This window comes from Arachis stenosperma, chromosome 2, assembly GCF_014773155.1.
Source record: "Arachis stenosperma cultivar V10309 chromosome 2, arast.V10309.gnm1.PFL2, whole genome shotgun sequence".
NCBI lineage: Eukaryota > Viridiplantae > Streptophyta > Magnoliopsida > Fabales > Fabaceae > Arachis > Arachis stenosperma.
In genome coordinates, this window is record NC_080378.1 from 114,614,547 (window position 1) to 114,628,989 (window position 14,443).

At 33.1% G+C, this 14,443-nt stretch overlaps 3 protein-coding genes and 1 non-coding gene across 4 annotated transcripts; 1 reads left to right on the plus strand and 3 right to left on the minus strand.

The window, feature by feature from the left end:
• Positions 1-1,150: 1,150 nt before the first annotated feature.
• On the minus strand, positions 1,151-5,384 carry LOC130960485 (peroxisome biogenesis protein 16). Its single transcript, XM_057885892.1, has 8 exons — positions 5,141-5,384; positions 4,204-4,261; positions 3,607-3,823; positions 3,203-3,483; positions 2,577-2,845; positions 2,291-2,358; positions 2,099-2,160; positions 1,151-1,645 (listed from the first exon to the last, which is right to left on the minus strand). Exons 1-8 carry the CDS (start codon positions 5,207-5,209, stop codon positions 1,584-1,586), a joined length of 1,086 nt encoding a protein of 361 aa, XP_057741875.1. The 5' UTR covers positions 5,210-5,384; the 3' UTR covers positions 1,151-1,583.
• A 228-nt stretch (positions 5,385-5,612) lies between these two features.
• On the plus strand, positions 5,613-7,911 carry LOC130961683 (ubiquitin-related modifier 1 homolog 2). Its single transcript, XM_057887667.1, has 4 exons — positions 5,613-5,721; positions 6,841-6,916; positions 7,014-7,096; positions 7,544-7,911. Exons 1-4 carry the CDS (start codon positions 5,699-5,701, stop codon positions 7,659-7,661), a joined length of 300 nt encoding a protein of 99 aa, XP_057743650.1. The 5' UTR covers positions 5,613-5,698; the 3' UTR covers positions 7,662-7,911.
• Positions 7,912-8,558: 647 nt separating this feature from the next.
• On the minus strand, positions 8,559-8,639 carry TRNAL-AAG (transfer RNA leucine (anticodon AAG)). The gene has a single exon. It is a non-coding gene; the product is annotated as a tRNA-Leu (tRNA).
• Positions 8,640-9,493: 854 nt separating this feature from the next.
• LOC130962167 (ATPase GET3A-like) lies at positions 9,494-12,734 on the minus strand. Its single transcript, XM_057888285.1, has 7 exons — positions 12,327-12,734; positions 11,656-11,780; positions 11,402-11,552; positions 10,926-11,036; positions 10,521-10,659; positions 10,305-10,420; positions 9,494-9,790 (listed from the first exon to the last, which is right to left on the minus strand). Exons 1-7 carry the CDS (start codon positions 12,582-12,584, stop codon positions 9,620-9,622), a joined length of 1,071 nt encoding a protein of 356 aa, XP_057744268.1. The 5' UTR covers positions 12,585-12,734; the 3' UTR covers positions 9,494-9,619.
• Between the last annotated feature and the right edge of the window lie 1,709 nt (positions 12,735-14,443).

Genomic DNA, 14,443 nt, shown 5'->3' on the forward strand with positions numbered 1-14,443 from the left:
CATTCAAAAGGCTTGTGAATAGTTTCACACTAATGTACCAAAATATAGACATTTTGTTAAAACATCCAACACATAAGAAAAGACTAAATTTCTAAATGAAAAAAAAAGTAAAAAAATTATGCCAAAGCACTGTAGTATGCCTAGTGATAATGATTTAGCCTCCTAGAGTATTGTTTTAACTATGAGACATCTTATTCTTATCTGTACCAACAAAAAACAGACAAAAAGCTTGGGACATCTTAGTTTTGGAGGTAGCAATGGTTACTAAATTACAATATTAATATTCCTAGTTGACCTTTAAACATACACAATCATTGCTGCCAAGCTTGAATGTAAAGACATAGCTAGCCTTTACATTTTTTCATTTTTTTTAAAATAACATAGAAAACATTAGTTCTATATTTTAAGAAAAAGGTTTAATTACTCTGTCAGTCTTTATAGTTTTCCTGAATTTTCAATTAGGTCCTTATATATATATTTTTTTTGATTGAGTCCCTATATCATATTAGATTTTGTAATAAGCCCCTATCATAATAAAAATGTTAGAATTAACAGAATATTCCGTTAAGCAAAACGAATATGCCTAACACTTGACTGAATATTCTATATAGTTTAACAGAATATTCTATTAATTTCAATGTTTTTGTCACGGTAGGAACTTAGTTACAAAATCTGATATGATATAACTGTATAGGGGTCTAATTGAAAATTCGATGAAATTATAGAGACCGACAGAGTAATTAAACAAAAAATATATATATATCTTCTATATTCAATTACAAAGAACCATAATGAATAGAAACAAAGACAAGTTAAACTCTTTCGTTCTTAGATCTACACAGAGGTACTACAACACAATAAGATACCTCTTCTTCTATGAGTAATATACCTTATTTTGGGTTAAAAGTATAATTCAACATAAGAATAAATTATAATTTTAACCCTAAAAAATTGTAGCTCTTTTAAAATCAATCCTTAAAGATCAATAATTACACCCATGATACTTAAAAGATTGTAATGTTTAATTAAACCTCTATATTGGACTACAAATATTATTTTGTTGGTAAATTAATCAAGTAGAAATTAACATTTTGAGAGACAAAATGGTAGTTTATTCGTCAACACACAAAAGAAGAATACAGATGGAAGATAATATGAACAAGTTTAAACAATACAATTTCTTTCTCCAAGATCACATATTAACTTGCCAATTGATGATCCCTTAACTTATTATGAGTGCAAAACAACACAATAAAATTCTTTCTGAGAGAACTTTGTTAAAAAAAAAAGGAACAAAATCTCCTAAATAAAAATATAATATCCCTATTTATAACAATTTGTGGGGAGTGGAGCCATATCATAATCATAGCTAACAATTTATCCCCACACATGGCACATGCAAGCCTTACACTTCCCAACTTTGGGATTCTTGTAATGTTCACCCTTGCATGGTTTCTTACATTTCAATCAAAACCTTTTGCTGATTTGATATCTCTTGGTAATTTGAAAGATCTTGATTGGAGACATAATGGAAGAACACTAAGAATATCTTCCCAATTTCTATGAGTATCTTAGTTTTTCTATCATGATCCTGACATGTAGGTGTATCTTGTTTGGGCTCCAATCAGAAGCTCAACAAGTTTGGCTGCAAAATTTGTTAACATCAGATATCAGATGCTCAAACTAGTCTACCATGATAAAACAACACTCCCTCCGTTACAAAATAATTGTCGATTTAGACAAAGTGAGAAACTAAAAGAATCAATGAAATTGTACATTGATTTTTTTCTTTTAGACTATTTTCATAGGTATTAAGGGATAGAAAATAATGAGATATTGAGACAATGGAAGCAAAAACAAGACAAATTGTCTTTTTCTCTGTATCCAATTTTTTGTCGCGACAGAAAATTCCTAAAATTTTATCCTAAGACAACGATATTTTGCCTGTTTCTGTATCTGTCTTTTTCTCCAAACGAGTTTGTGCCATTTTAGTTACTCTACCAACAGTTGCCAAATAAGAATGTACCATTTTTGTCGAAATTGACAGTTATTCTAAACCAGAGGGAGTAACGACAAAGGAAATAAGCACCAAACCAACCTGTGAGAAATCCTATGACAGGTATAGGTTCCAAAACTTTCTCAGTGCTCTCAAGTCTTTGCCTAAAAAAATTAGATATGAAAATTTTAGTATCAACATTCCTCCTTCTTATTAGAAGAAGAGTCACATTGTATAGATTTAAAAAAGTGAAAACAAGAAGGAAAAGAGAGGAAAATGTAAAATCAGTCTTACCTCGTATACTTGGTGAAGAATGGATCCCTCATAAGGTAAAGTACAAATAGCAGCTTCCTTCGTTTAATCTGAATCGTAAGCATTTCACAACAACTATTTAATAGGTTAAAGTTGAATATTACTACCAAAAAAACGATTGGACAACTACGAAAAATAAAAACGGCAGTTCTAGTTGCAATTTAACAATCAAGAATCAAGAATCAAGAAGGAAGGCTCCATATAATATGACTCTAAAGTTTCAGAAACTTGTTTCTGAGAGCGTGAAAGAAAATCATAATGCTCAAACCTCATCCTTTTCCAGGGCAGAAAGATGATACTTGTGCTCATTCCTGTTAGTCGCTGATGTGGAAACTAGCGAAAGAATAGTGTTTGACATGCATTCAGTAGCCAAGGAGAGGAACCAAGGGGTCCATGACCGAATACCACATTTTCGGATGCATAAAACATAAATAAGTGGTCTGCAAATAAACAGAACTTCCCCAATCAGAAACAATGCCCCAGGAAGACCTCTTTTTGACAATATGGTGGAAAGTGTTGGTCTCTCCGCCCTTGGAACTGTAAGAATGCAGAGGGCAACGACTATTAGGTTGAGTTTGGATAACACTAATGATTTAATTTTTTTTTTCCTTCTATTGTTTACAAATAAAAAAGTTTTATTTTTAACATTTTTATCCTATTTGGGAACATAGCTTATTACTTCTCAAAAGTCACTACTAATACTTTTTAAGAAGTTAAAATATGTAGCTTATCAAGAAGCACTTCATCTAAAATAGCACTTCTATTACCATGTATCCAAATATATATAAAAGCTACATTCCCAAATGGTGTCTTAGTTGAAACACTATAAAAGAACCTAAAGGTTTTCCATAACACTAACAACTAGCAAAAAAAATTATATTTAAAATAGATTACTTGAAGATGCCATAATTGCTTGTTGGTGTTGAAGCCTACGAAACTGTGCAGGATCTGACACCATCCTTGCTGTATCTCCAAATTTACTCAAAGCAGACAGTGCTCTTCCTTCCAGATTCGATGGGTTTGGACCATTTTTGTTTGACAAGAAACTAGAACCATAATGCCCATCAGGCTTGGACCCATTTTGACCTGAATACGTAGCATCATTAGATGTCTCCCCTCCATGTAGCAGCATCTTATATCCACTCTTCCGAAACAAAGATAACCGAACGAGTACCCTGAATTGTATAGTGACTTGAGATAATAAGAAAAATGGATCAACGACTATAAATATAAACAAAACAATGGCATACTGAGGATAGTAAGAGGGGCCGAATGCTAAATTACATTCTACTACTTACTTGGTTCCTTCAGTAACAGCAAGAAAACTCCATTTCTTATCATCCCCATAGTAATGTTGTGCCACAACTTCAACTAATGTTTCTAAATCTTTTAGTGCAGATAAGCATAATGGATAAGGAAATGTATAAGGCTCCACAGAGCCTGTAATGTTTTGAGCAGGCGCTGTATCGATTATATGTTCATTGATAGCAGTGATAATGCCTAGAACGGTTGTCACTGCATAAATCATAAATTTTTCAATGAGGCACCAATTTCTACATTGTAGACAAATATTATTGGAGAAAAGAGAGATGATAATTAGATCTCATAAGTCATAAGATTAGTGAAATTTAGGCAATCAAAATATGTATGTGAATTTGGGAATTTGCAGCAACGGGATCTAAGAAGACATACATCTCCGCCAAGTAAAGTGTTATTATTTTCTAATAAGAATTTTCAGGATCAACATGAACAAATAATTGAAGAGGAATACCATAATCAGTTTTTACTTCAAATTTTGGAATCCACAGAGAAGTAACTGTTTGAATTGAGATAAAGTCTTGTATAATTGCGGAAATCCAAACAAGTAGCTAAAAGTTACCAAAATTACACAAAACCTGCTTCAGGTCCAATCTCTGATTCTGAGAACCGTTCTGGAAGAAGCCATGTCAAGCCCTGTCCACGTTTTTAATCACCCAATGAGATAACAAGCAACACATACATATCCTCAACATATAACAAACTTCATTCCAAGTTTCAACACAATATGCCCCATAGACTCATATGAAAGGAGAGTTACAATCATAGCAAAAATGAAATTTTCCTTATCATTTGTTTACTCATATTGTGACAATATTTTTATCCTCTTGTTCTTACAGAAGAGCATAAGCATCGCTATCACAAGATAGCACATTACCACTTAATGTGAATTCATATTAAAATAGCCATTTTGCACAGATTTCTGTGTACTTCAGTGTCATTATATAATTACAAGAACTGAAACTATTAACAACACAATCATGACTTTGTTCACAAATTTTATTACTTGGCTGATTAACAATTAAACATTGGGGTTCATGAATTGTAATAATCAAAATGAATGACTATATGCAATTAAACATTAGATACATGAATCCAAGTAAGCAAAATGAATAAATATAAAAAACATGTAACAGCATAATGATCACACTTAACATAGCAAAGTAATCATACTAAAATCTCCCTACAAGTTGAAGTTCAAAGTCACATGAACAGCTATATATCTAAACATGCTCCTCATGTAAGAACCCTTTGCACTTGGAGCATTAGTATCCACCTTACTCTGCAATTCACCTTTTTTTTTTAGATATAAACAAAGATCAAATTCTTCACCGCTCGATTATAAATGAATACTATGTCATAAACTATCTAAAACAGATGCTTAAATTCTCATATAAGACCCATAAATAATCACTACAAATCGAATAATATTTCATCAATACTTCCATTTTTAACACCAAATTAAAAAAAAAAAAAGATAGAAAGTGAAATTGGTAATCAAAAGCAAAATCTTACATTGGCCAAAGACTCCAACGAGTGCACATAATCTTTGTTCTCTCTCACCCATCTCTTGTAAGCTTCCATAGCCCTTCTTCACTCACTCCCTACAAATTTATCAAAAAATAGAAACTTCAAAGGCTCCGAATTCGAACCTCCTATGCATAATTTGCAGGTTTCTGAAACGACCCAAATGGCCAAAGGTTCAAACTTTGGACACAGATTGCGCGAATTGAAGATGGGATTTCCAATCACTAAAACAGGTAACGCAAGGCATTGAGATGAACGAGGAGGTGTCGTATTTTATGATGAAAATTGAAGATTTGATCTTGACCGTTGATTCCACACCCCCTTTCTGAATCATACACCGTCAGATTGCAAGTGATTTTATGTTAGTAGAAATGAACGGTGGAGATTAAAAATTAGATTTTGATCACGCGGTTAAAAGTTGTTGATATATATAAGCTTATGTTAGTATTATAGCGTTGGAATAAAATTGGATTGAGCAAGTTGTGAAGAAGGGTTCCTCTTAATAGGGTTTGGTGTTTCTGAATTTCTGAGAAAACATTGTTCAACATGCAACTAACACTGGAATTCGGGTAAGTGTTTATAAATCCTTTTTTTTAATCACTTCTTGTAATTATTTTTATCAATAATTTTCCTTTTTCTTAGTCTTTTGAGTTGCTTATAACTGAGAATGTGAGAATAGGATTTAGGTTTTGGTCATGATTATCAATCTCTCTAGTTAACTTGTATACTTAGGTCTCCAAAATTTGATTTTTAGAATTGGAGTTTATCTAACATCTGTGAGCTTAGGTGAACTCTCGAGTTTGAATACTTTTATTATTGGTAATATCCAACAGTATCTGAATGTTGCTGTGGTTGAAATTTTAGCTCTTGATCTTGTTTAGGTTCTTGTTCATCACAAGTAGTTTTCTCCTTGGTCTCTTATATTGTTGTTGTTTGGGGTTTTGTTTATTATGAGTAAAGAATATTTGGATTTTGGATCACATTTATTCATACATATAACTATGTTTCACATGTTTTTAGGGATGAGAAAAATTATTATCAACATGATTTATGTTATTTTGTGAAAAAAAGAGCCATATCGAAGTGATCCTTAAGTGTCTTCTTGTGAAATAGGAGTATATGTTACTGATTGTTGTTTCGAAAATTCTGAAAACTCATAACACGCTTAAGAATTTAAACAATGTTTGTTCTTGCTATTGAATTGGCAGGATTCGTTCAGTTTAGTTTCCACTTTCCAGTTAATAGATTAAAGCAACAGATGGAAAAAAAAATCATTTTGAGATATTTCACTGTGTTCTATCTTTTGGGTTGTGTACATTTGTAATCTTAATTTGAAATAGGCTTGCAACATTTTAATGTAAACTGTTGGAAGTTATTTTATAACAAAAATGCTATTCATACACCAAAATTAGCCACTAATGTATTTGTATACAAATACATGTGTGGTTGAATTTATTTTCAATGTGTATTTATATTCCAACATGTATTTTATATTAGTGGCTGATTTTGGTATACACGTAGCATAGTCGATTTTATAAATAGGTTTTCACTTTTCAAATTGGTTTTTCACTGTTTTAGCAAAAGACTGTGCTGAGTTTTATACAGCACCGTGTTCAAAATAATTGTTCTGTTAGAGCCTGGAATTTTTGTCTGCTATATTAAGATGCATGTTCATGTTTCCATTACAGAGGGGGATTGGAGCTTCTTTGTGACTCTAAGAAGATTCACAATGTCAATGTTGAAAACCAAAATGGAGAGGACAAGGTAATGCATGACTTAAAATATTAACGAAATAAGATATGCATGAAGCACGCTTTTATGATTGACATTCTTTTAAGATTCTTTTCTTCTTGTTTCTCAGCTAACTATGAAAGATTTGCTGTCTTGGGTGCGGACGAACTTGATTAAGGAGAGGCCTGAAATGTTCATGAAAGGAGATACCGTGTAAGTTTAATAACATAAATTGATCTGAGTTTTGCATTGCAAACAATTAATCATGTTCATCACTCATGCATGCACCTTGAATTCTTTAGTGGACAAGAGGAGAGACAATCGAGTTATGCTTAAGCTAACTTACAATTCGGGAAAAAATGCAATTGTTAATTGACCCCTGAACTTTAGTTCGTATTCATTTTAAACCACATACTTTCAGAATTTACATTCGACACCTTCGGTTAACTTTTGGAAGAGAAATTTATCAAAACCTTTTCTGAACCATTAGTATACTTGAGAGTGTTGAATTATACATTTTGAAAGTTTAAGGTGTAAAATGCTAAAGTCAATTACTAAATTTCCATCTACATATAATTTGAAATATTATCAATTTTGATCATTACACTTGTTGTGTTGAAGTTTGATAATTATTTCCGCTTTCTGCTGTTCGTGATGCAGGCGACCTGGAGTTCTTGTCCTTGTGAACGATTGTGATTGGGAGCTATCTGGTCAGCTGAATACATCACTAGAAGAGAAAGATGTGGTAGTTTTCATATCAACTTTGCATGGTGGCTAGTCACTACTATGGAAGATCATCATCATCATCATCATCATCATCATCATCATCATCATCTAGTTGATGAAGTAATTGTTATTGATATACATACACGGTTGTTGAATTCATTAGTGAACCATTTACATGATAAGTAAAATTTTGGCATTCTAATGGGAGAATCCATTTACTGTGCTAACTATGCCATATGGGTTGAACATTATATCCTTTTGTATGACATTGAGAAAGTAATATTTACTTCTTTTTGTTCCAAGAGCACCTTGATGATGAATATCCTTGTTGTTTTTGGGTATAAACTTGTGAAACATATCTTTGGACAAATGTATATATTTGAACTCTAAAAATTGGGGTGTTTGTGAACACCAAATCCAATCCAACGACGAAAAATAAGAATTCGAGCATTTGAAGTTCCTCTCTTTGTTGTTCTTTTTGCTGGTTTCATAGTGAATGTTGGGGTGTTTAGTCAAATTTTCAATTACTGAAAATGCTCAACCTAAGTCCTCAAAATGCGTAACTTTGATGTGATAACTTGAAAAATAATTTAACATGGTTTAAATAGAAATATTTATATAAGTATGTATATGATAATAATGACCTTGCTTATAAGTTATAACTAAGTAGTTCCCTTTTTGTAGTAGACCAAACAATTTTTTTTTTCTGCTGGGGTTGTAGTAGTTACTACTTACTACTTACTAGTTAGTTCTTACTTTGAACTGAAAAAAGAGTTTAGTTTTTTAAAATTTTTGTGAAACTGAAAGCGTATAGGTCGTGTATGATATTGTGAGAAGGTGTTGGAGTTGTATTAAATAGGCTCAAAGAGGAAGCCCAGTGTTAAAAGGCAAAGGAAAAAAACCAAAATAAGTAGTAGGGAAGCCCAAGTCCATTAAAATAATAAAGAAATGTTGAGAGTGGGATTTGAACCCACGCCCTTTCGGACCAGAACCTTAATCTGGCGCCTTAGACCAACTCGGCCATCTCAACTTAATGTTATTGCAGCTGATAAAGCTATTTATGTATTAGTATTTTCTGGTAGATTAATTATTTTTTGTGTAAGCACTTGTACGAAGTTAATTGAAGCAGTTAAAAAAAAATGGTTCTCTAAATGATATTCTTACTCTTAAAATCATGTAAAACATCATATGAGGGAATATAGATTGCAATGGAATTACCTTATTATTGTTATTGTCATTATTATTACATAGCTTAATTTGCTTTTTAGACTAAAAAGATATCAACTGAAATTAGTTAGAACACCGTTAAACATGTCATTAATTTTTTTTTTTGTCAAATTTATCGGTATTCTCTTACAAAAGTAATCCCAGTTAAGCATTGAAAATCCCATCAAATAATAAGAAAAATGTCACTTTCTTGAGAACTAAGTTCTTACTTCATTAACAGTATGGTAAATATACATTGTACTATTCTTTCTGCAAGTTGTTTACAATGTGAATTTACATATTTACAAGCACATATGTTACCAAAAGTTAATAAAGTTACTACCATTCACATAGCACACTTTGGAAGATTAATTTCACCCCAAAAAATAAGTGAGCAAAATTTAACCATCATCAGAAATTTGAAGCAGAAGCAAGACCAAACATCATTTTATCATTTGTGTCAAGCTTTTAAAAAAAAGTCACACACAAGAAAATTTTCTACCAATAACAAACTAGAGTTATTATTTTGCATGTCACTTTTACTTGGAATTTGAAGCAACCTAAACTAAAGTATATTGATATGAAAGTGTCCAACTCAAAAATCTGTGATATACAAGTGAAGAATAAAAGAATATTCATGAAACAACTTGGACTAACCTCTGTTTTTTTTTCCTTTTCTTTTCTTTTTCTCTTTGTTGTTTACATGAGAAAGCTACTTCTAAGTTGTAACATTAAATAAAATAAATAGAATGAATAAAAAGAATGTGGACCAAAAATGCCTATTATTCATTAATGGAAGATCCATCAAGCCTTCTCCTTTCTGATTATGGCCAACTGTTCTTCCGCCTCGCTTAGCTGCTGTTTTAGTCCCAATACCCTGCGCTCTAACCGCTCCTCTGGGTCTGTACTACATGGTGGTTGATACGGTGTCTTAAAATGTTTTGAAAATGCTTTCAGAGCTTCAACCCCAGTAACCTATAATGTGCACTTCCTAGTTAAAGGTTGACATAAACAAGGTACTATATATGTATGCTCCATGTAACAACTTTTAAGGAATAAACTTGGTGTATTTTACACCCTAAACTTTCTTAACTAGCAATCCAACAATTTTAAGTTGTCAAACGGTGTGAAAAAGACCTTTAGTTAACTTTCATTCCCTACAAAATCACATGTTCATGTGAAAAGTGTTCTATGAACACAATTACCCTTTGAAGAAGAGAAAGTTTGGAAGAAAAGTTAATTGAATGTCCTTTTTTGCATCGTTTGACAACTTTAGAGTGCCAAATTGCAAAGTTTAGGGTATAAAATGCATATGAGCTGTTTTTCACTTTGGGGGGTTGCAATTGAATATTCTCTAGATTCTATGATATGACAGTATGACATCCTCTGAGGCTCTGAGCCATGTAACCAACTTAGTTGTTATTGTTACATATATGCATCGATCGTCCCTGAATATCATTATCAACAATACAACAAGTGAATGACTTACCTCTTCTGGGAGTAATGGCAACTTGGTGATGTGAAAGTCATCATACAATTCATAAAATTGATTCAGATATTTCTGTTGCATTTTCATTCTTGCTTGAAGTAACTTGGATTCAACATCTACAAGGACAAACAGCTTAGCAGACAGTATACATACACAGATATAGAATTTCGCTAACTACCGATGAACTCATTTTAAAGGATATGGCAAGCACACTACCTTCTTCGTCATGGATTACTTGATTAATAATGATATTGTGTGTGTCTATCTCGAACTTTGCAAGTTGTTGAACCAATCTCTCCGTTTCATAAAGTGAGAGGAATTCCGGAATGCAAACACACACGAAAGTTGTCATGTCCTGTGATCAAAAGAAGTATAACAGAGATTAATTGGAAGAAGATTATTGGTACCGTACTTGGTGACTAATACAACGCCAAGCATATAAGAATTACCATAAATAATTAAAATATGGTAATTAGAACGCTTTAGTTGATCACATTAATTGTCAAACGAAGAGAGCTAAAACAAAATTCCCAAGCCTTAAAAGAACATCTAATTTGGTGAAGAGGAGAAAAATCATTATGTTAAAAACAATTAATAACAGACATTAAATGGAGTAAATACCGGATCTTTGAATTGCTGGTTAACTTGTTCAATTACATCCTTCATGCCTTCAAGCCTCCCAAGAATTGCATCATCACCAAAATCATCACCCATACCAAACATACGAGTCATCTGTGGTGTAAATTTAAAAAAGTTTCCTATTACACTATGGATGTTGAAGCAAACAAACTCGTACTATCCAATGAAAAATCAAACAATATTCCACTCAGCAGATATATGATTATAGAAAAGAAATAATATTAATAACAAAATAACTCATCATGCATCAAAAGATGGCTAGAGAACCATCTACCTATAAAAGAAAAAATAAAGAAAAAATCTGATGAAAGAACAAAATCCTGTTATCAGATAAATCTTCTATATGTTAGAAATAGGTCAAGATCATCACAGTATTAGAAACATAACCAGAATGTAATCAACTTCTAACTAGTGGATGAAATATCATGTGATGAAGAAAAGAAGTATTAAGTTCATACCTGATTAAGCAATCCACCAAATTTGCTTTTCAAAGACATCATTTTTGCAAGGCCCTTCTCTAAAACAGATGGGAATTGCAATAGTCTGAGTGTATGGCCAGTGGGAGCAGTATCAAATACTATTACAGAATAATCCAGTGTCTGCACCAATCTGTAAGTTATTATATGTCAACAGAGGCTTATCAAATGAAAACTAATTTAGAAGGTAGTTAAAAGAAATTGTTTAACATGATTAAGAGTCAAAGTAATCTTACTTTAGCATCTCCGCGAAGCTCATGGCCTCATCGATTCCAGGAATTGCACCAGCTAACTCTGAGAACCATTTTTCCATCCCATCAGAGCCTGAGGGGTTCTCTTGTTCAGCCACAGGATCCACCTCCTGCAAGGGATCAAAATTTCAGAATATAATTACCAAAAAAAAAAAAAAAAAAACGAGACGAGTTCCTGCATATCAGGTTCCTAAGAAAGCATTAGACAACATGGGCATGATCAAATTCATCAAAAGCCTAAACTTTTACTAATAATAGCAATAAATCAAATTACATGACATGTTTTTGCAGCATAATCCGGAAGAACTAACAACTTAAAATGGCCATGTTGAAATTCATCAGAAGGCATGCTTTTTTAATTAAGAATGGAAAAAATCATATCATCCAATCACAAAGCATCAAATGAGATGATTTTAGAACCATGAGCAAAAGAATTACAACAAGAGACATGCTCAAATTCATAAAAAATACATGGTTTTGAAGCATGGACCAATAGAAATGACATGATGGGCATGCTCAAATTCATGAAAAGACATAAACTTTCGTTAATAATAATAACAATAAACATAATAAATCATATTACAGAAGGAACAAAGCATCACAAAATACATGGCTTTGAAGCATGAATGTAGATAGAAAGCATGCACAGTAAGTACCATGGCATAGAGATTGGTGAAACCGTTGACAAGAATAGGGGTGTGAGTGAACTTCTGCTGGAAAGCATCGCTGAGATTGTGAGCAGGGTCGGTTGAGATGATGAGAACGGAGGATCTGACTTGGGAGAGGAGCACGGAGATGATGGAGCTGCATGTTGTTTTTCCAACTCCCCCTTTTCCTCCCACGAACACCCACTTCAGTGTCTCTTCTTCTAGAATGTTCCTCACCGTACCTTCCACCTCCGAAGTCTTCTCCATTCTATGATTATATAACAAACACACCCACTTCTCTCTCTCTCTCTTTCTCTCTGTGATGTGGTTTTTGGTTTGATGATTGAATGAATGAATCTTGGGAAAGAGAGAGAAGACCGGGGTGGTTCGTTTTCTGTTATTGTGCTTGTTTGTTTGTTCATGAAGAAATCTAAGCTGAGAAAAGTGAAATATTCAAGGGGAAATGGAAATCTTACAGAAAATATATTTTACTTTTTTTTTCTGAAAAGAAAAGGAGAAAAATGAAGGAAGAAACCAAATTTTTATTATTTTTCTGTTTTAATTAAAAATAATTTCATGAATTAAAATCGTCCTTTATGTGGTTTTCATAGTCCTATAAGCGTAGACAATCGCAGGTAATAGGAATTATTAATGTGGTTTTAATTACACCAAATATTTTTTTTTCTTAAAGATAGGTATTATTTTATTATTATAAAATAATAATGTTTTCATAAGGATGTACAAAAAAAAGTTGAGTATTTTCAATTATCACCAAATGTGATTGGAAAATAAATACCTTAAGAAAAAGTAAAGTAAGAATAAAGAGAAATTATTAGCATTCATCAGGTATGGCTATTGAGTTTACGTACTAGACTGTTGGCTTCTTGCACTATCTCTAGCGCTGGACTTATTAGCTTCTCAAAGACACACCTATTCTTTGCTTTCCAAGTGCTCCAACACAGTGCCGCGATGAAGAGGATCTTTTGTCTACCTTCGATTTGAGCCGCTGCCCAAGATAAAGCTCGTTGCCACCAATTGATGAAGGTCTCCTCTTCTCTCTGCCATAAGTCAGAGGTTATTAAGCTTAGACTCCAGATTATTGAAGACAGTGGGCATTAGAACAAGGCATGAAAAATTGATTCATCTTTCAGCATGCATCTTGGGCAAGTGGCAGGGGTGGATGCAAACCGACTATGGATTTGTTGCAAAACCGGAAGCTTTTCATGAAGACTCTTCCATAAAAAAAATTTTAATTTTATGAGATAATTTCAATTCTCAAATGCTATTCCATACTTTGTTGTTCTGTATTTTCTGAGGCATCAATGAAGTAGGAGAATGAAAGAACCCATAAGCAACTTTGTATCCTAACCCAACTTCATATATACCAGATTTTGTCCAGCACCAATTAACTTCATCCTCTTCCTCTGTTGGTTTGATGGAAAAAAAATTTATTGCATATATCAACTGGAAAAATTGACTCAATCAGGTTTCTGTTCCAACTTCTATCAGGATTTAGTAGCGCACTAACATAATACACTTGCAGATTCGGTGGAATTGTGACTGCAGCTTGAGGGACATTAAAGGGCAATTGTGGTGGGAGCCATGGATCATGGAAAATGCGGACATCAGCACCAGAGCCTATTTTCCATAACAAGCCTTTCTCAATTACCTTGTGGCTTTCAAGAACACTTCTCCAGCCTCACGATGGTATGCTTCCTGCATGTAAGAAATCTGTATATCTGAAATATTTAGCTTTGAACATTCTTGACGGTGTAGAATTAGGGTATTTCATTAGACGCCAACATTGCTTGCCCAATAAGGCCAAATTTTGTGCCCTTAGGTCTTTGATCCCTAACCCTCCATCTTTCTTCGGTCTCGTCATTGTGTCCCATTTAATCCAAACCATTCTTCGTTTTGCGCCTTTTTGACCCCACCAAAATTGCGATAGCATGCTATGAATCTCAGTTAACAGCATGTCCGGGAGCTTGAAACAAGAGAGTGTGTAAATAGGAATCGCTTCCCCCACCGCTCTCAATAGCGTGTGCCTGCCACTTAAGGACAATAAACTTCTTTTCCAACCCGTAATCCTTTTCTGAACTTTATCCTTGATAGCTCTAAAGGTTGCT

Excerpts from the sequence above, each read along its gene's own strand:
- LOC130960485 (XM_057885892.1), bottom strand. The coding sequence starts at position 5,209 with ATGGAAGCTTACAAGAGATGGGTGAGAGAGAACAAAGATTATGTGCAC. Across the intron at positions 3,824-4,203 it reads AGAGATTGGACCTGAAGCAG|TGACAACCGTTCTAGGCATT; the intron begins GTTTTGTGTAAT and ends TGATTTATGCAG. Across the intron at positions 1,646-2,098 it reads TGTCATAGGATTTCTCACAG|CCAAACTTGTTGAGCTTCTG; the intron begins GTTGGTTTGGTG and ends CAAATTTTGCAG.
- LOC130961683 (XM_057887667.1), top strand. The coding sequence starts at position 5,699 with ATGCAACTAACACTGGAATTCGG. Across the intron at positions 6,917-7,013 it reads ACCAAAATGGAGAGGACAAG|CTAACTATGAAAGATTTGCT; the intron begins GTAATGCATGAC and ends CTTGTTTCTCAG. Across the intron at positions 7,097-7,543 it reads TTCATGAAAGGAGATACCGT|GCGACCTGGAGTTCTTGTCC; the intron begins GTAAGTTTAATA and ends TTCGTGATGCAG.
- LOC130962167 (XM_057888285.1), bottom strand. The coding sequence starts at position 12,584 with ATGGAGAAGACTTCGGAGGTGGAAGGTACGGTGAGGAACATTCTAGAA. Across the intron at positions 11,553-11,655 it reads AGCTTCGCGGAGATGCTAAA|ATTGGTGCAGACACTGGATT; the intron begins GTAAGATTACTT and ends AATAACTTACAG. Across the intron at positions 10,660-10,925 it reads ACCAGCAATTCAAAGATCCG|GACATGACAACTTTCGTGTG; the intron begins GTATTTACTCCA and ends TTTTGATCACAG.